This window comes from Apostichopus japonicus, chromosome 20, assembly GCF_037975245.1.
Source record: "Apostichopus japonicus isolate 1M-3 chromosome 20, ASM3797524v1, whole genome shotgun sequence".
Lineage (NCBI taxonomy): Eukaryota > Metazoa > Echinodermata > Holothuroidea > Aspidochirotida > Stichopodidae > Apostichopus > Apostichopus japonicus.
Window position 1 is genome coordinate 21,502,199 of NC_092580.1, and position 16,192 is coordinate 21,518,390.

At 35.2% G+C, this 16,192-nt stretch overlaps 1 protein-coding gene across 8 annotated transcripts in view; it reads left to right on the forward strand.

The window, feature by feature from the left end:
- Nucleotides 1-16,192, forward strand: part of LOC139961640 (membrane-associated guanylate kinase, WW and PDZ domain-containing protein 3-like) — a 100,221-nt gene that overhangs the window by 8,444 nt on the left and 75,585 nt on the right. For all 8 annotated transcript variants that reach the window (XM_071960980.1, XM_071960983.1, XM_071960982.1 and 5 more), the window contains exons 3-4: nt 10,408-10,524; nt 12,992-13,111. In XM_071960980.1, the coding sequence (XP_071817081.1) occupies nt 10,408-10,524; nt 12,992-13,111 (237 nt within the window). The remainder of the gene's footprint in view (nt 1-10,407; nt 10,525-12,991; nt 13,112-16,192) is intronic.

The window sequence follows — 16,192 nt, forward strand, 5'->3', positions numbered from 1 at the left end:
GAATCAAATTGAAGAAAGTTCTTGGAATTTGGCTCACAAGAAAGGAAGTTGTGTCTTATTCACTTTCTTGAAGTACTGTATCTGTAAGAGGTGATTTGGATGTCATCTCATTCTGAGAGACTTTCGATCATTTCAGATATTGTCGGCATTGGCATTGCTGTAAGCAGGAGGCGGACGAATGTTGGCTTAGATGAGCTAAATGTGAACATTATTACACATGTTTAAGAATGGAAAAGAGATATTGGCCATCACTAAGATTTATCGAGTTGACCATTTTGTATGCATTAAAATACTAATTTACAGTATTATGATGATTTCGGAGGAATGCTTTCATTTAATGTTTGAATTCTGCTCAAGTAACAGTAATGCGTTAACTGAAAGTATGTCTTCCATAAATGGATTGCAGTTGGAATCTTCAGAAATAACAATTAAAACACAACAAGCATATTTGTGGCAGTTCATAATTTATGGCGGTGTCCTGTCAAAAAACGACACACACAACAGTGTATGTACAGTATATATATACTGTAGCTTTGCAATGTGGTGTGTACACACAATGCTAGTTAGATACACTGAAGTGACTACTGTAGCATCCATTGACAAAATGGCAAAGAAAGTTGTTTACTTGTTGTTCACTCAGGCAGTTACTCCTTTGTGTTTCAATTTAATTGTTATATAGCTCTTTTGTGTATCAGAGAATTTACATTGTAATCTCTCTTGAGTAATACCCTAAGATGAATACATTTTCACAGCTTTTGACAATCAAGGATGGCGCAGCTTAAATTGTTTGAGTATTCTTACCACAAGGAAAATGTTGTACCATGGATGTGTGATTACCTCCAGGACTTAGGCTTCTTCCATGGTAGAACCTGTACATGGTGTACAGGAGTGCAATAGTTGATAACTATTATATGAAGAAGTCCTGGGTGGGAAAATACTGTGACTTAATTCTGACTATGGCTCTAGTGAGAAGTAATGGTCTGGTTGGGCAAAAGGGACTATCATGATACCATCACTGTTTCTAGCAGGAGTAGAATTGAAGCAAATTTTGTAAGAAGCTATGAGATAAGGTGTCTTAAGTTGTTTTTAACTGAAGCTAGTGTAGTGTTCAATTGACATTAGTTACATGCTTATTAATGAGTGGTACAACATGACCTTTATAATTCAAATCTTTCTTAAAAAACACAAAAAAAACAACAACAAACAAAGCCGTCCTCCCACTCCCAGCCCGAAATCACCGCCAAGAAAAAAGAGGTAACAAAAGGTTGAAATACAATAAGCAGATTGTTATTAGGGATAAATCACTATTTTTACTTCAAAATGTAATGTTGGGTACCATACAGTACTGTCAGAGCAGTAAACATCCGTACTAAAACTATGCTGTAATGTACTACTGTACAATGGCATTCATGATTTGAAAGGGTTCTCAATTTCCAACATCAGTGCTTGTTGCATTTAACATTGTGTGATATAGTGTATCAAACAACATCACTGACATCGATTCACGACTCAGGTTTTATCTGTGGCAAAGGGAAATAACCCAACAGTTTATTTTTTTCCAAATCGGACGAAAAACAAATTATTGTACAAGTGTGAAAAACTGTAACAGCTCATTTAAGATGGTATCTGTTAACTAGTTTCTCATTTTGTATCCATGTACAAAGGTTGCTGTTTATAAAAGACTGGGATGATTCATGTTCAATCTAAAGGAGTTCCTGAGCACTGATGTTTAGCCAAAGTTCCATGTTACAAATATATACACTTACAGCTGTCAAACTCTAGACTCATCCTCGTCTACGCTTTGTACACAACCCAAGCAAATCAGATCCTCACAGAATTGCAACGAGAAAAGCATGAATAACTCCAAAGACGTATAAAGTGCCATGTTCAAGTAGCAAGTTTATTGACACAATGATTTGTCTCCCTCCCACATTGGTTTGATATATGTGTTTGTACTTAATAACATACCTGTGCCAATATTAGTGTCACTTAACTGTATTTTACATACATCATGATACACAAGTTCTAAAATATTGATTAGTTTCAGTAGATGAATCATTCTTTGCTTTAAATTGACATTAAGGTGTTCATATACTGAGCTCCCTTTGTTAGTACTCCTAAAATGAAAGTAAATTTAGACCATACAGTCATTAATTCTGACATTAATTAAAAGAACTGTCTTAGGTTAAAGTCTAGACTTTGCACAGCCCTCGAGAGGCTGCCTCTTGTTTTAGAGAAGATAGTTCTGAAGCCTCTAATTAACGGAAAAGTTTAATGGAGCTATCATTTCACCAATTCAACCACACCTACTTAGTCATCTTGCTCCTAGGATTCAGCTTGCTGTGTGGCATATATATTGCTTTTAATAGGTCTAACTGTGTATAATTTGTTTCAGGGCAAAACGCGTCACTACTTTGTTGGTGGAGTGCTACATGAAAATCAGTCCAAAGCGATATATATACGTAAGCAATGTACACTTGTTGAGTACAGTACTGTATATATATAAATGATCAAGAAAGTGTGTGCCATTTCATATGGCTTGCATTACAGAAGCTTTTTCAGTTGATTTTAATTATGTAAATTATGCTAACCAATACTAGAATCCCATTAAAATGTAGGCCATTACAGGGTAAAGTTTTAATGGTCATCAAGAGACGACCAAATCGTATGGCAGAGGAGACAGAAGACTAGTTGTTTACATCGAATTCAGATTGTATTGTAACCTAATACCCCCAAGCAGGTGGTGTCCTATTCACCAAACCTACATATATCTCCTACAGTGAAAATATTGCTATTATTACGTTCTTTTTGGTCAACCAAATTTGCTGTCAGGACAACCAAAAGTGAGGTGTGGTTTGTCCGGGGGACAGACAGAATAAAATCCTTTCAAAGTTTTGCCTTGCCATTAGCTTGATTTTGTTATGTTTCATGTTAAGTAATAGGGTAAAAATCTAATTTTTTGGAATTTTTCTGATTATTTGCCAACTAGATTTGAATTGGGATATATATACAATATTAGTAACAGATAGGGAAACAAGTGTCATGGTAGTGAGTTACAAAGGATCGAAGCAAATGATTTTGATTCTCACTATTAACTCACTAACTTTTATCTGCATAACAAAACCTAGGAGGATGCCTTAGTGTGCAATATTAATAAAAAAATATGTAATAATATATATTATACACATTACATATTATATTATATATACAATATATATATCATAATAATATTAATACAAAAAACTTGGTACAGTAGGTTATGTAAACTTGCTACCCAAATTTTCCCAAAAGACCTGAACTTGTGTAGATTTGTTGTTCAGGTTTTCACTGCCAAGATGGAAGTTTACCTAGATTGCAGGCGTTCAACTGACGGATACAAATTTCTACTGTACTTCACATTTCTACCAACTTAAGATTATTCATGTTGTGTATGCAAGCCAAGGCCTTTCCCATGGGGATGGTGTAGTATATATTATATTTGTGTAGTATGTTCATCTAACTGTGTATATATGATCCCAATGCCACCTTACATCTTGCAGCTGTTTGCCCTTCTATACAGCTGCACACAAAACTGACTCAGAGGTAAAGCAGCGTTGTTAAAATGCAAATAAAATTGGTAGCTACTGTATGTACACTGTAGTACGTACCATAGTTAAGAGCAGTGTTTCACATTAAGTGATTAACCAATCAGTGGCCAGACAACATGATTTATGACAACAAATTTACATCCTTACAAATCTCAAGAGAAATGATGTGATATAATTTAATAATTTATGACAAAAACAAAAAGCATAAATAACTAAGAATTGTCAGTCTTTCAGATTTACTGGCAACGTGACTAGAGTTTATGACTATATAACTCTAGATCATACTGTTGTACAGTATCCACAGTTTTCATTGTGCTTTATAGCGATACAAATTGCTGCTTTAACATTTACCAGTAAAAATTAATTCCACATATATAGGTTTTGTTTAACTTTGAATTATTTATCACATAATTTATTTTTTGGAAAACCGTAAAGCTGTGCAAACATTATTGCATGGAGAAGGCTGCAGAAAGTCAAACGTTTATAAATGACTATGACTGCCTTATTAATTTTGGTATGAACTCTTATCCATTGTACTTAGAAGAGGACTCATAAATGAACCAAGATAGAAAAACATAAATAATAATTAAGCAGAAGCTGTAGAAGATATCCAAGAAATTTAAGGAACATCTAAAATGACAATTTTCCATACTGTAGCCTTTGTATGGGTAATTACATTTAAATATTCAGAACAATGTGCTGGATTCATGAGTCAATTTTGTGTTTTTGCATCGAGCTGCTTGGTGTTTTCATTTGATCCTGCTCTGTTGTTCTGAAGTGAAGTGTTCCAAATTTGTTAAATTTCACATAAATTTGCAATCATTAAAAATTTAAAACCAGAGCTGCATGTACATGTATACAACAGCTGACCTACATATGACACGCTCTATTGAATGCATCTCTCTGGTAATTATACAGTGAGTGCGGAGGTTTTTCATGTTTCGTTAAAATTTTGTTCAGTTATGATGAAATGATACGCTCATAGACTTGTAGAATCCAACATACAGTACATCTGAACCCAACAGTACAATTTACTTTCGTCTGTACTAGTCTGTACCATATATAAACAGTACAGTAATTATGTATGGATCTACAATGTATCACTAGTGTCACACTATGTAAACAGTATATATATATCATAATGACATACACATGAGCTTATGTCATAAACATCACAGTTGGTAACTTATGGTGGTACATTGTAACCAGGGAGCTCTTACTAACTGCGTACAGTATGTGAATAATGTATGCCTTGTATAAATTTAATTTATAATAATAATGGGAAATTTGTCATTCAATAAAAGAGGCATCAGTGAATCACTGAGAGACTTATGCGTTCTTGTTTTGTACTGTAATGAACTTTAGGAAACAATGCCATGGTGATTGTGTGTGTACAGTTTGTGGTACACTTCAAATGACTCAATTAACTGATGTACTACTGAATATTTAAACAACTGTTGCATGTTTGCCTACACAGTAAAAGGAGGCTTTGTGATTATAACTGTATAATGGTACTGTACCAAGTCAAGGACCCTTGTGTATAGTGTCAGTGACACTTGACACAAGAGTATGGATTTCAGGCCGTAGTTGTTTTAGAGTGTCCAGTAATGAATTGTAGGTCAGTTTTTCTGGTCAGTCTTTCTAAGATGAGAGCATATTGTGCATTTCTGACCTGCACATTACTGTACAAATGGAGGGTGGTAATTATGCGATTGAGACCGATATACACTTTGTCTTTGTCAATGGTACAGTGTAAGTCTAGATCTATGTTGCAGTTAGATATGTTCCATGCAAAGTCATGAATATTTATCTGTCCACAGGTCAAAGCACACTATTGTGTGACATGTAAAAAACACACCTGTGTCCCTGTTGACTTGCTTACAAACAAGACACTTTCATTTAAATTCATTCTTACAAAATGGCAAATTCTTCCTAACAATGTGATTGTAGGGAAACTGTCAAAATTGAACTTCATATTAGGCAGTCATGATGTGGCAAAGGTCTGTTGTGCATGTTTGTATATAGTGGAATGCATTATGATTTATGAATATGGCTACGATGTGTTGTGCATGTTTGTACCCAGTGGGATGCATGATGAATGCTGCTTTATTGTCATATATATACTATATATTCCAGAGATTATACACATTAATCAGCTAGTACTATATTCACATCTTTAGAATTATTTGTTTTTAAATTGGTTTTACCTTGATTATAAAGCTTTTCATGTTTCAAAGCAAACCATTAAGTACCTCTCTTATTTGTTTATATGTTTTTGGTACATATTACACACAACAATATACTGGTTTAATCTTAACATGCTTTGTGTATCAGGCATATAGAAATACCTGTAGTTTTTGCACACAACTCATAAAATATGCACTGAGAGTATTGTACCACTTTTGAATGTACAGTAAAACATCCTAACAGCTTTGATCAGACTACAGACCTGCTACTTGTATAATATCATTAAATGAATAACTTGATACTCCCACTGTATCAGTGGTTAACTGGTCTACACAGGTATATATCATTGCTATCTCCCTAGCATAGTATATATAGCGTACTTTGAAAAACATGAGGCTATATTAATTCATTGGAACAGAAAATTATCTGAACAGAATATACACATAATTATAATACTAGTATCATTGGGCTGCAGAATCAATTACAGGAAATTAACGTTTTCTCTCGCAATAATTCCCTTGAAGATATAAAATCTGATCGCAGCCAATAATCATGGATTCTCCGACGCTATCAGATGACTTAATTACTAATTTTGTTTGTGTGTGACAATGTATTTATTCCCATTGAGCCCTCCCCCCACCCTCCAATAGTTTGATTTATTAATGAGCAAAAATAAACTGAGATACTTAGGGGATGAACGGGATGATCAATCAGAAACATTGAAGCATGAAGTGTTGTCTAGCTTCTACGGTAATGGTTTCCAGTCTGCTGTGCAGTGTGTGCATAGGCTTTACAGAGCATTTAACAAAGTCAGAATAATCTATCTGGTTTCGCAATTTAAGGAAAATATATATGCCGGGTGAGCTGATCAATATGCTATGCACGAAGAAGCTGCAAAGATTTATAACGGTTCTGGAAATTTACGGAGAACCTTCAGAGTTTTTTTCTCAATATATAAATAATTGGAAATGTCTGAACTTTTTAAGTACATGATGTGCATGCAAAATGTAAACTATTTCATTGTTGTAACTTGTAGGCAGCTTATGATTTGGATGTTGAACAAGAAGTAACCCAACTGTCAAGAAGGCTAGAAGTGCAGTATTTCTAGTTTTTCTGCATTTCTCTCTGTGAAGCTGCTTCCTTAGTGTAATTGCACTGTACCTGTTAAACAAGATTAGGGAACGGGAACCATTCTGAAACTCACAAACTTAGAAATTATGAATTATATAGACCAAAGTTATTATTCTCTGGTCATTCCTAAGTGACTCAGTGTAATCTCTTAGAGTTCACCTCAATCACATGTATCCAATATGTAAGAAAACTTAATTGAAGAGTGCATTGGCAAGCTTAATCCATCCTTGCTAGTTGTTATCCTGTTATTTTTCATGACATTATAGACAATGGTGGACATGTTTTTCAGTTTTCACTTTAAACAGAGACGTGATTTCGAAGAAGAGAGTTCTCTCTTACTTATACTGTAGGTGAACATTTTGTTAGAAAGCTGCCGGTGTATTGTCCAATAGACCAGGCAAAGCCCTCGATGCAATCCAAACCTGCACACATAACATATAGACGGGCCTTTATAGCAGGAAGTTAATAATAGTGCAGTCCTGTTATACACTAACCATTTCAATAGAAGACATGTACACAATACAAACCCATCAGTATCTATTGACAAAAATCACGGCAGTGATAAATCTTTACAAATTAATTCCCAGTCCATTCTCCCTTATATGTACTTATTTAAGGGTATATCCTCTTACCATTCAGTGGCTTTTCGATTATCAATGATGTTTCAAAGGAGAGGTTAGCGCTAAGCTATTTTATGCCCTCAGTTCTATTTTAGTGCCCTGGAGATATCCCTTTTGAGAATGGATTAGGTTGGACCTTCAATATTTGGATTGAAAAATGTAAGCCCCCAAAGGCCCCAATACAGACTTACTGTTCATCTGTAAGTTCCCAAACTGATTAAGCCTGGATTATTCTCATCATATAGTGTAATTGGCCATTTCTTTTAGCATTCTGAACATGGGCCAAATGTATGGTAGTTATACCATTTATAACCAACATTGCTTCTCGGCCTTTTGGCTAAGATCATGTGTAGTATATATTTTTACCTTTCTAGGTGAATCCTATACATCTGATGATGATCACAGTCTCAATGCAAGGGGACTGGGATTGAGAGCAGATCAGTCGTTCAGTTGTGTGGTTTGTGGGGCCCAGCCGCCCAGGTTCTTTATTGGGTGCCTTTTCCTTAAAAGTACCAACATGAACAAAACGAAAACAAAATATGGTTTAAAACTGATGGACTAAAAATATCTGAATGACTGGATTAAAACACATGCCTTGCTACTGTAGTTCATTTGAATGCTTTGAATAATAAACTCTGAACTGATATTCAGTAAAAATTAATATATTAGGTGATGTAAATGACCAGTGATTCTTCCTCCTACATACTTTGTCGGTCCTACAGTATATCCTAGCCACATGTATAAGGTAAATTCAAATTGCAGACTGAGACATTTCAACACTATACCTTCCTGCCTTTTGTCAGTAACCTTAAGTTGGTAGAACTAGAGTTCAAGGAATGAGGTGGTAGTACAAGTCATATTTTATGGGACTTACAGTGTGGTGTTAAAAGTTACAAATTTAGGTAAGCAGACTACCGAAATTATTATAGAGGGAAGCATGGCAGCTGTAAAAGTAAAAACCCATTGACTTTAAGGGTTTCATTCTGTTAGCAGTCCCCCACCCCCCAAACCCCCCTTCCCCCAAATAGATGATCTTTTTGATATTGTCTGAATTAGTAACTGTTTGTGTCCTTCACCTTTCTGTCATTGATGAGAGTCACAAGTTAATTGTTGTTTCTGCAGGCACAGTAGTTGTAATCTTAATAACTGTACAATAATATGCAAACTGCAGTTACACTATCTATGAAAAGAATTTGCCCTGTAATTTACGTAGCTAAGGTCCTATTGATGCTGTGACCTATATGGAATTGTACAGTATAAACAGATGTTATCTTTCTTCAGTTGTTTAGTGGGTGTAAACAATGCATTGTATCTAGTATGGGTCTGATCTCCAACCTGAGGATATGTCACTCAACCTATGTGATGACATATACTCCATATTTAAAGCAACATTTGGCAATTTGGTCTGCAATTTCACCAAATCTTTGGAGTTTTACTTAAAAAAAAAGGCTTGCTGTGGATTAAACTTAGACACCTCCATGATCGTACTGTACATGATTTCACCAGATGAAGGTGGAAGAGAGAAAATAATGAATTATAATAATAATAATAATAATATAGTTATTATAGCGCTTTATACATTCGTAAAAGGACATCTCATGGAAAGCACTTTTACATGGGACTATAGTAAAGTATTATAAATATTACAAATATAAGATACAGAGTAATAAAAGGCATAACGTAGTCAAAGCAAAATCAGAAAATAAATATAAATGAGGTTAAGATAAATAAAAACTAAGATCAGTTATTAAAGTACATGATAAAAAGAGGAGTTTTAGGGTTGGGACTCAAAAAGAATCAAAGGTGGGTAAAAGGCGAAATACAGGCGGCAGGGCGTTCCATAGACGTGGTGCAGAAATTCTGTATAGCTCTCAGTAATATAGCTTTGTCAAGACATTTTATTCATGAATATTCATATCAATTTAATTACATGTAACTAAGCATATAAAACTTCTTTAAATTTTGAATTTCTCCTTTTAATAAAGGGCACCTTGACAATTATATCAACTTTAAAACAAGCTATTTGTGATGTGATGTTAGGATGTATGGGGAAACTTGTGCATGTTTTTAGTGTTCAAAGAAGGGTAACATTTGATCAGTTATTTGATTAGTTAGTATGCAAATCAGTCAGATTTGGGCTAATGTAGCTAATAGCAAGAAACTGCAGATGATTATGAGAAAGAAGGGAATGGATAAAGGACCTGTGGAAGGAAAATGGCAGAATGGGAGGAAAGTGTGGGGGAGATGTTTCATAAGAAATAAACTGATCTATTCTTATCTGGAAGTATAGTCAACTAGGTTTGTGCTTTCTCTGCCTGATTTGAAACAGTTCACATGCATGACAGTGAAAACTTCTAGATTGAAAACCTGTAACTTTGATATGTATAGTCGGTATCAGTAACTTATCCTTCTAGTGCTTTGAAGAGTATTTAATTGACAGCAGTAGTTCAAAATATTTTCTATTTCACTGCATATCTTCACACCTTATCCATATAGGTATGTAGTTTGCTTAACTATGTCAATAAATCAGGCACGATTATAAATCTTGACATCGGTTGAACTTTCGTTCTCCTTTACGTACCTTATACATCGCAAGAAATATCCACCTGTGCCACTTGTAGTAACTACAGTAAACAGTTGTCTTGTGAAGAGGAGAATGTTTATAAAGGTAGGCTAGGCTGTATTTGGAAATCTTTTGACAAAACTTAAAAAAGGTTCAGTTGGGAATGTTAACAATGTCATAATAACCAGCCTGAAAATCATTCATTTAGTGTAATAACATATAGTACCTACATGTTGAGCAAGTCTTGCTCTCCTGCAGGACAATTAAATGAGACATTTTTTTAATTAAAGGCGATCTTTGTTTCTTGTATCTTTTTCAGGTCAACCTTTAACCAAGGACTTAAGGAGATATCTGAACACGAGATTCCAGAAAGGTTCAATTGATCATGATCTACAACAAACAATCAGAGAGAATCTGTACTACAGAACCGTGCCTTGTAAGTGACACATTCCTCTCCCCCATTATATGTAATTGATTGTGAGGGGAATGGGGGGGGGAGCCATGGTGGTGATGATAAAGGTAGGCTGGATGATGGTCATAAATGGGGGCAGATGGGGGTGGGGTACTGATGATGGGATGAAATTGGTGGTGGTGGTGATGGTAGGGGTGGTATGTTCATAGGATCGATGGTGAATCAAATGAGAAAGGGTGATGGAAATAAAACTTAAACAGATGTTGGATACATGTATAGACCAAGTTGGGGTCAAGAAGATTGGAGTAATAGTAGCTTTCCAAAACCAGTATCAGTCAAAATACTTCCTCAAAAAAGTTTTAATATTTGCTACAAAGACTTGACAAGTTTTTTCTCCGTATCTCTCTGTCTGCTCCTTGGTGTGTCTCCTCTGATATTTTATCGAAGATGGCTTCGAGTAATCTGAATCAACTTGTCTGTTTATTAATTATATTAATTGGTACAATTTGTAACAATTATTGATGATAATTGAAAACCGATCATTGTGATTTTATCTTCAGTGAATTTATTCATCGCAATATTCCTTGAAAATTACAACATTACATAATATTACATAATATAGCTATGAGTATTTTAGAGCGTGTTTAGGTTATAACCCGTAATATTCTTCTCAGCCAAATATGCTTCGGTAAAAATCTTGATACATCAACTATGGGTATATTAAATACTGTAGACATTAATGTTTACGACCAAGAGCAAATCTGTCTTTGTCTATACCAGTATCTTAATGCTGCTGCGATCCCCAACGTGGACCTTACAAGGTTACAAATGAGGCATGTTGAACATGTAATTCATCTTTCCATATCATTTCCATTGAACAACAGCTATTAAAGCAGTTGATTCTACTTCAGTCATAATCGAAGATTCAAGGAATTATTTATCAGCTATCATATAGCAAAATTTATTTTTATGGAAATTGAACCAACTCCTGTACAAGTTACAAGGTTATAGAGCAGGGTTTTTGTGTATAATGGATTCAGGAACTATAATAGTTTAAAAGCTCAGACTAAAATTCAGAGCCTTCAAAAGTGTTACAGAAAAATTTGAACACTTTGCTGTAGTTTATTCCCTGAATTGGAACCATATTTCACTGTGCTCCCAAGCCACACCCCCCCCCCCCACCAGTTTCAGTCAAGAAAACTAGTGGTGTTAAAATCAGTTGATAAAGTACTTAGTTGTTATAAAGTAATTTTCCCGAATAATGGAATTTGTCTGATCAGCTGAATGGCAACACTAATATCTGCCCATTTTCTGGTATACAAATTAGGCCAGGCCTACAGATTTACTTTTTCTACTATGACAGTAGTATAGGCCTAAACAAAGAAATGAAGATTTTGCTTTGAAAAAAGAAACACTCAGATATCCAGGTATGTACTATCTGTTGTGATAAGAAAATCTGCCAAAATAGTATATTATTATGATTATTATGTCTCATGAATTTGTGTGACGGGAAGATTCTCGAATCTGCAAATCCAGTGAATTGCTTTAACGTTAGCTTTCACTTGAGAGATCTCGCTTCTGGCAACATTATACAGACTGTATCCCTGTGGACTGAATTAGCAAGTCACTGGTAAAGGTTACAGAAGAATTGCAACCCTTTTCAACTCCAAATGCGACAAATTGATAGCGAACAGTTGCAGAGGTGCATTCTCAACTTGGAGTTTTTGCATTCTGTTATTTTCTTCTCCTTCTTTTCATGCTTTTGAAGTCTGTTGAAAGGTTCTTTAAACAAGGCCTGTCTGATCCTGTTTGCGTCCATCAACATCTTAGGAAAGTGATGTAGGATATTACTGTGGGCAGGGAGGAAAGTTTTAGAAGCAAAGACTATAAAGGCATAGATGGCATTTTTTTTTAAATAAAAACATTTGAAAGACTTTATAACTCAAAATAACAGCATTTGGTACCCAATATGACTACTGAGATTGTTATTGAGCACTTCCTTCGGCAGGGATACAAATATTTTAATTCCTTTAATGCTGGGAATAAGATAGGTTCTGTTCTTTATCATATAGCGTTTTGCAATCACTTTGATAAATCTTCAATACAATATTGATAATGAAAGTCCACAGTGATTTATTTTAGTTCAATACAATAAAGTCCAATTTACCAAACAAAATTTTTAGAATTACTCTAAGTTGAAATGTTAATACTTATTAATTTTTCTGAAGAAATATCTGCATGTGTGATAACAAGGAGGGGAAGGGAAGGGGGGGGGGGATTAGAGTATTTGTTAGATATTAAAGGTCAATATATTGGTGCCTCATGGGGTTGGTAGGCCACTGCTAATTTGAAGTCAAACCTGAAGTAGGGGTCTGGGTGGTAATCAAGCAAAGTAATAATTTTATGCATTTGTGGAATGCTATCATCTGTTCAGTTAATTTTGCTAAATTTATGCCTTTTTCTCCTTCTTCTTCAAATGTTACCTTTTCAGGCACCACCAGACTGCCCAGGGAAGGTGAAATTAATGGCGTTGACTACAAGTTTCTGTCCCCGAATGAATTTATGGCCTTGGAGAAGAGTGGAAATTTATTAGAAAGTGGCATATTTGATGGTTTGTAGCAGTTACATTGTTTATTCATAAGTATCTTGATTTACAGAGGCCTACAGTTGTTCATATTTAAGCATACCTACAAATCCCCCCCCCCCCCTACATTGCTCCATAAATTGAATGTTGATTCCAACTGATTTGTATTTTATGACTCTATTCAAGTACTTGTAGTTTTGTGATAACTTCTCTACCTGCATAAAGTGTAGGCTTTACTTAAAGAGCTCTTCGGTTAGAATTGCTAGATATGTATCATCTTGTTTTCTTTACGGTCATCTGCGTATTGAAGCTACCAGCCGAAAGCTGCTTAGGTCCTCATTTATGGTGAGTTGCATATACATGCTCGACAACAGTGCAATGAATATGGCCGTCTTGAACAGTACTGTAAAGTTATAGGCACTAACAGGCTAATTATCAACCATTTAAAGGGAGAAGAAAACTGTTAAAAGGTCAAAGATACTTGCCGTAGGTGGGTGGTGCACTCAAATTCTCTATTTGTGTAAGATTTCACAACTTAATTCATCCCATAGGGAACGTTCATCAAAATGACTGTGACAGAGTTAGCTAATTATTGTAACGCCTGCAAGTCACCTGCGTATAAGTAAATTGAATTACAAGTCGCGAAGTATTCAGATAAACACAAACCTCAGCAGCCATTTGCGTCAAGTGTTAAGTATTTCAACTGCATGGAGTGTTTTGTTTCATAATATCTAAATTGTAAAGGTCCAAGACAAGTATCACTTGTTTATTTTTACACGCCAAAAATACTTCCAGAAGCAATGGAATAAGGCAATTAACCTATAGACCAGCTTCTGAAGGAATAATAAAGAGCTAAAAAGGGTTATTAGAACATGACATGAAAGGGGGAAAGAATGCAGAAGTTGTGAGGGGACAAGTAAGTTCCTTGCTCATAACTATTCAAACCAAGTAAGTTTTGAGATATGAATATGCAAATAAGCACACCAGAAAGTATGAAACCAGGCATACACATCAAAGGTCTGAAAAAGACACATTTCAACATTTTACGTTTAATGCGTGGGACATTTAGCATGTTTGTATTTTATATTCAAATAGTGAATATCTTTAGGAGTATCCAATCAGTTGTAACTGCATGTATAGATCTCTCAGTTAGACTGAAGGAGATGTAATTATGTCAGACGAATATCACATGGCTCAGTCGGAACGAGAAATATAACAGCAGAGTGCGTCTCTAAGAAATATCAAGAAGCGATCAGCAAGATGCAACTATTTGTCAATGAGGAAACTTAACTGCTCTAACAGCTGTGAAGTAGTTTCCCATACAACATGTCACCAAGCACTCTGTCTTTTCGAAGACAAATTTGTCAGACACTTTTGAAAATATGAGATGACATTTCGCCTCATCGCTCGATAAGAAAATGAGAAAATGAGAAGGATGATTTCAAGTACCTTCTCAGTTTTTATCGACCTTTTGACTTTTGAGACAATTTCAATATTTTATGAGCAAGCAAACCCATTATTATAAATTTAAGATTGCCAATGGCAATTCAAGATACCGCTTCTCTCCATTTGAAGTTTCATTTAGCCATTCTTCGTTACTTCTCAGAAATGAATGCAATTTCATTATCGTCCCAGAGACTGTAATTCTTTCTCATGGTTTTCCAATTTTAATTTCGGACGAAGAGCTACATAATAGGCAGCACAAGACTATAGATTCAGTACAGACTGTGGCTTTAATACATTCAATGATCTGTAGTGAATATTACAATAAGGGACTTAAATGTTATGTATACTTAGTCAATAATCTGAGAAGATTATAAGCTTTGCTAGTTTTCATCTTGTCCAAAATTTGGTTACAAAGTGTCTCCATCTTGTCTAAAATTTGGTTACAAAGTGTCTCCATCTTGTCCAAAATTTGGTTACAAAGTGTCTCCAATTTTCATTAAGTACTTCTTTTGGGGAAAAACTACAAATCTACATATTTTTTTTTTCAAAGGTAAGAGAGAAAAGAAAAAAAGGAAACCACAGACACAACATTATTTCTCTTCAAAGCAGCTTTCTGAGTTGATTTTGATAGAAACTGAAAACCTTTCTGGTCAATCTACTGCAGGGCTCAAAATAAGTTTTTAGTGACGAGGGCTCTTTTCAGCACAAGCAGATTTTTTACGAGGGCTGTTTTACTGATGACGGGGGCTCTTTTTGGTGTTGCGAGGGCTGTTTTTCCTGTATAAATTGTAGCTACAAAATTGATTAATTTTTACAACATTTTATCAGTAAAATCCATATACAGGGATGAGCCTGGGGTTAAAAAAAAATCACAGAACTTTGTGGGTGATTCTATACTAATGCAGAGGGCGTCATTCAGCACGCAGTGCGACACAGTTATAGGTGGGGACCATGGGCCTGCCTTAGTGCCCGTGGTAGGGTCCATGGGCAACGCCTTGGTTGGGGTATGGGGTCGAAGCCCCCAGAAGCTCTGAGAAAATTGATGTTTAAAGACAACATTTTGGTGCCTATCTTATAAAGAATTTTAAAATTTATTAGAACTCTCAAAGCAAAGTTTCACACTCAAAATGCGCACACTGACGCCACATGCCTAGCCTGTCGTTTGCTCCCTACTTGATTATACTTTCAATCATGGCAACCCATAATTAAAAATTTACTGTTCGTAAAATGTACACAATGGTCAGTTTTAATCTGGAATAATATTCAGCAGCTACAGCACTACACTTCTCCTCAATTGTCCCTAATCTAATGATACTAAAATATTGAAAATCATGGGAAACTTATGAAAATATCGTTGCAATATTGTTGGGAACGTTATGAAAATCCCGAGAAAAATTTATGGTATAGGCTCCAGTTTGCGTATGCTACAGTGTGTTAGGATAATAGTTTTGTCCCCCTGCAGGTTGGATATGCATCGGTAATGAAAAACATAAATGACGGATCAAATAATATAGTAACGCTGTTGTTAGAAATTCACGGAAATTGGCAGGTGTAAATTTCGGAGGTAGAAAAGAAATCACGGAAATCCGCAATATCACATTAATATACCCCTCCCCCCATTGGTCCATAGGCCTATATCTTTTTATCATGTTAGTCATTTGA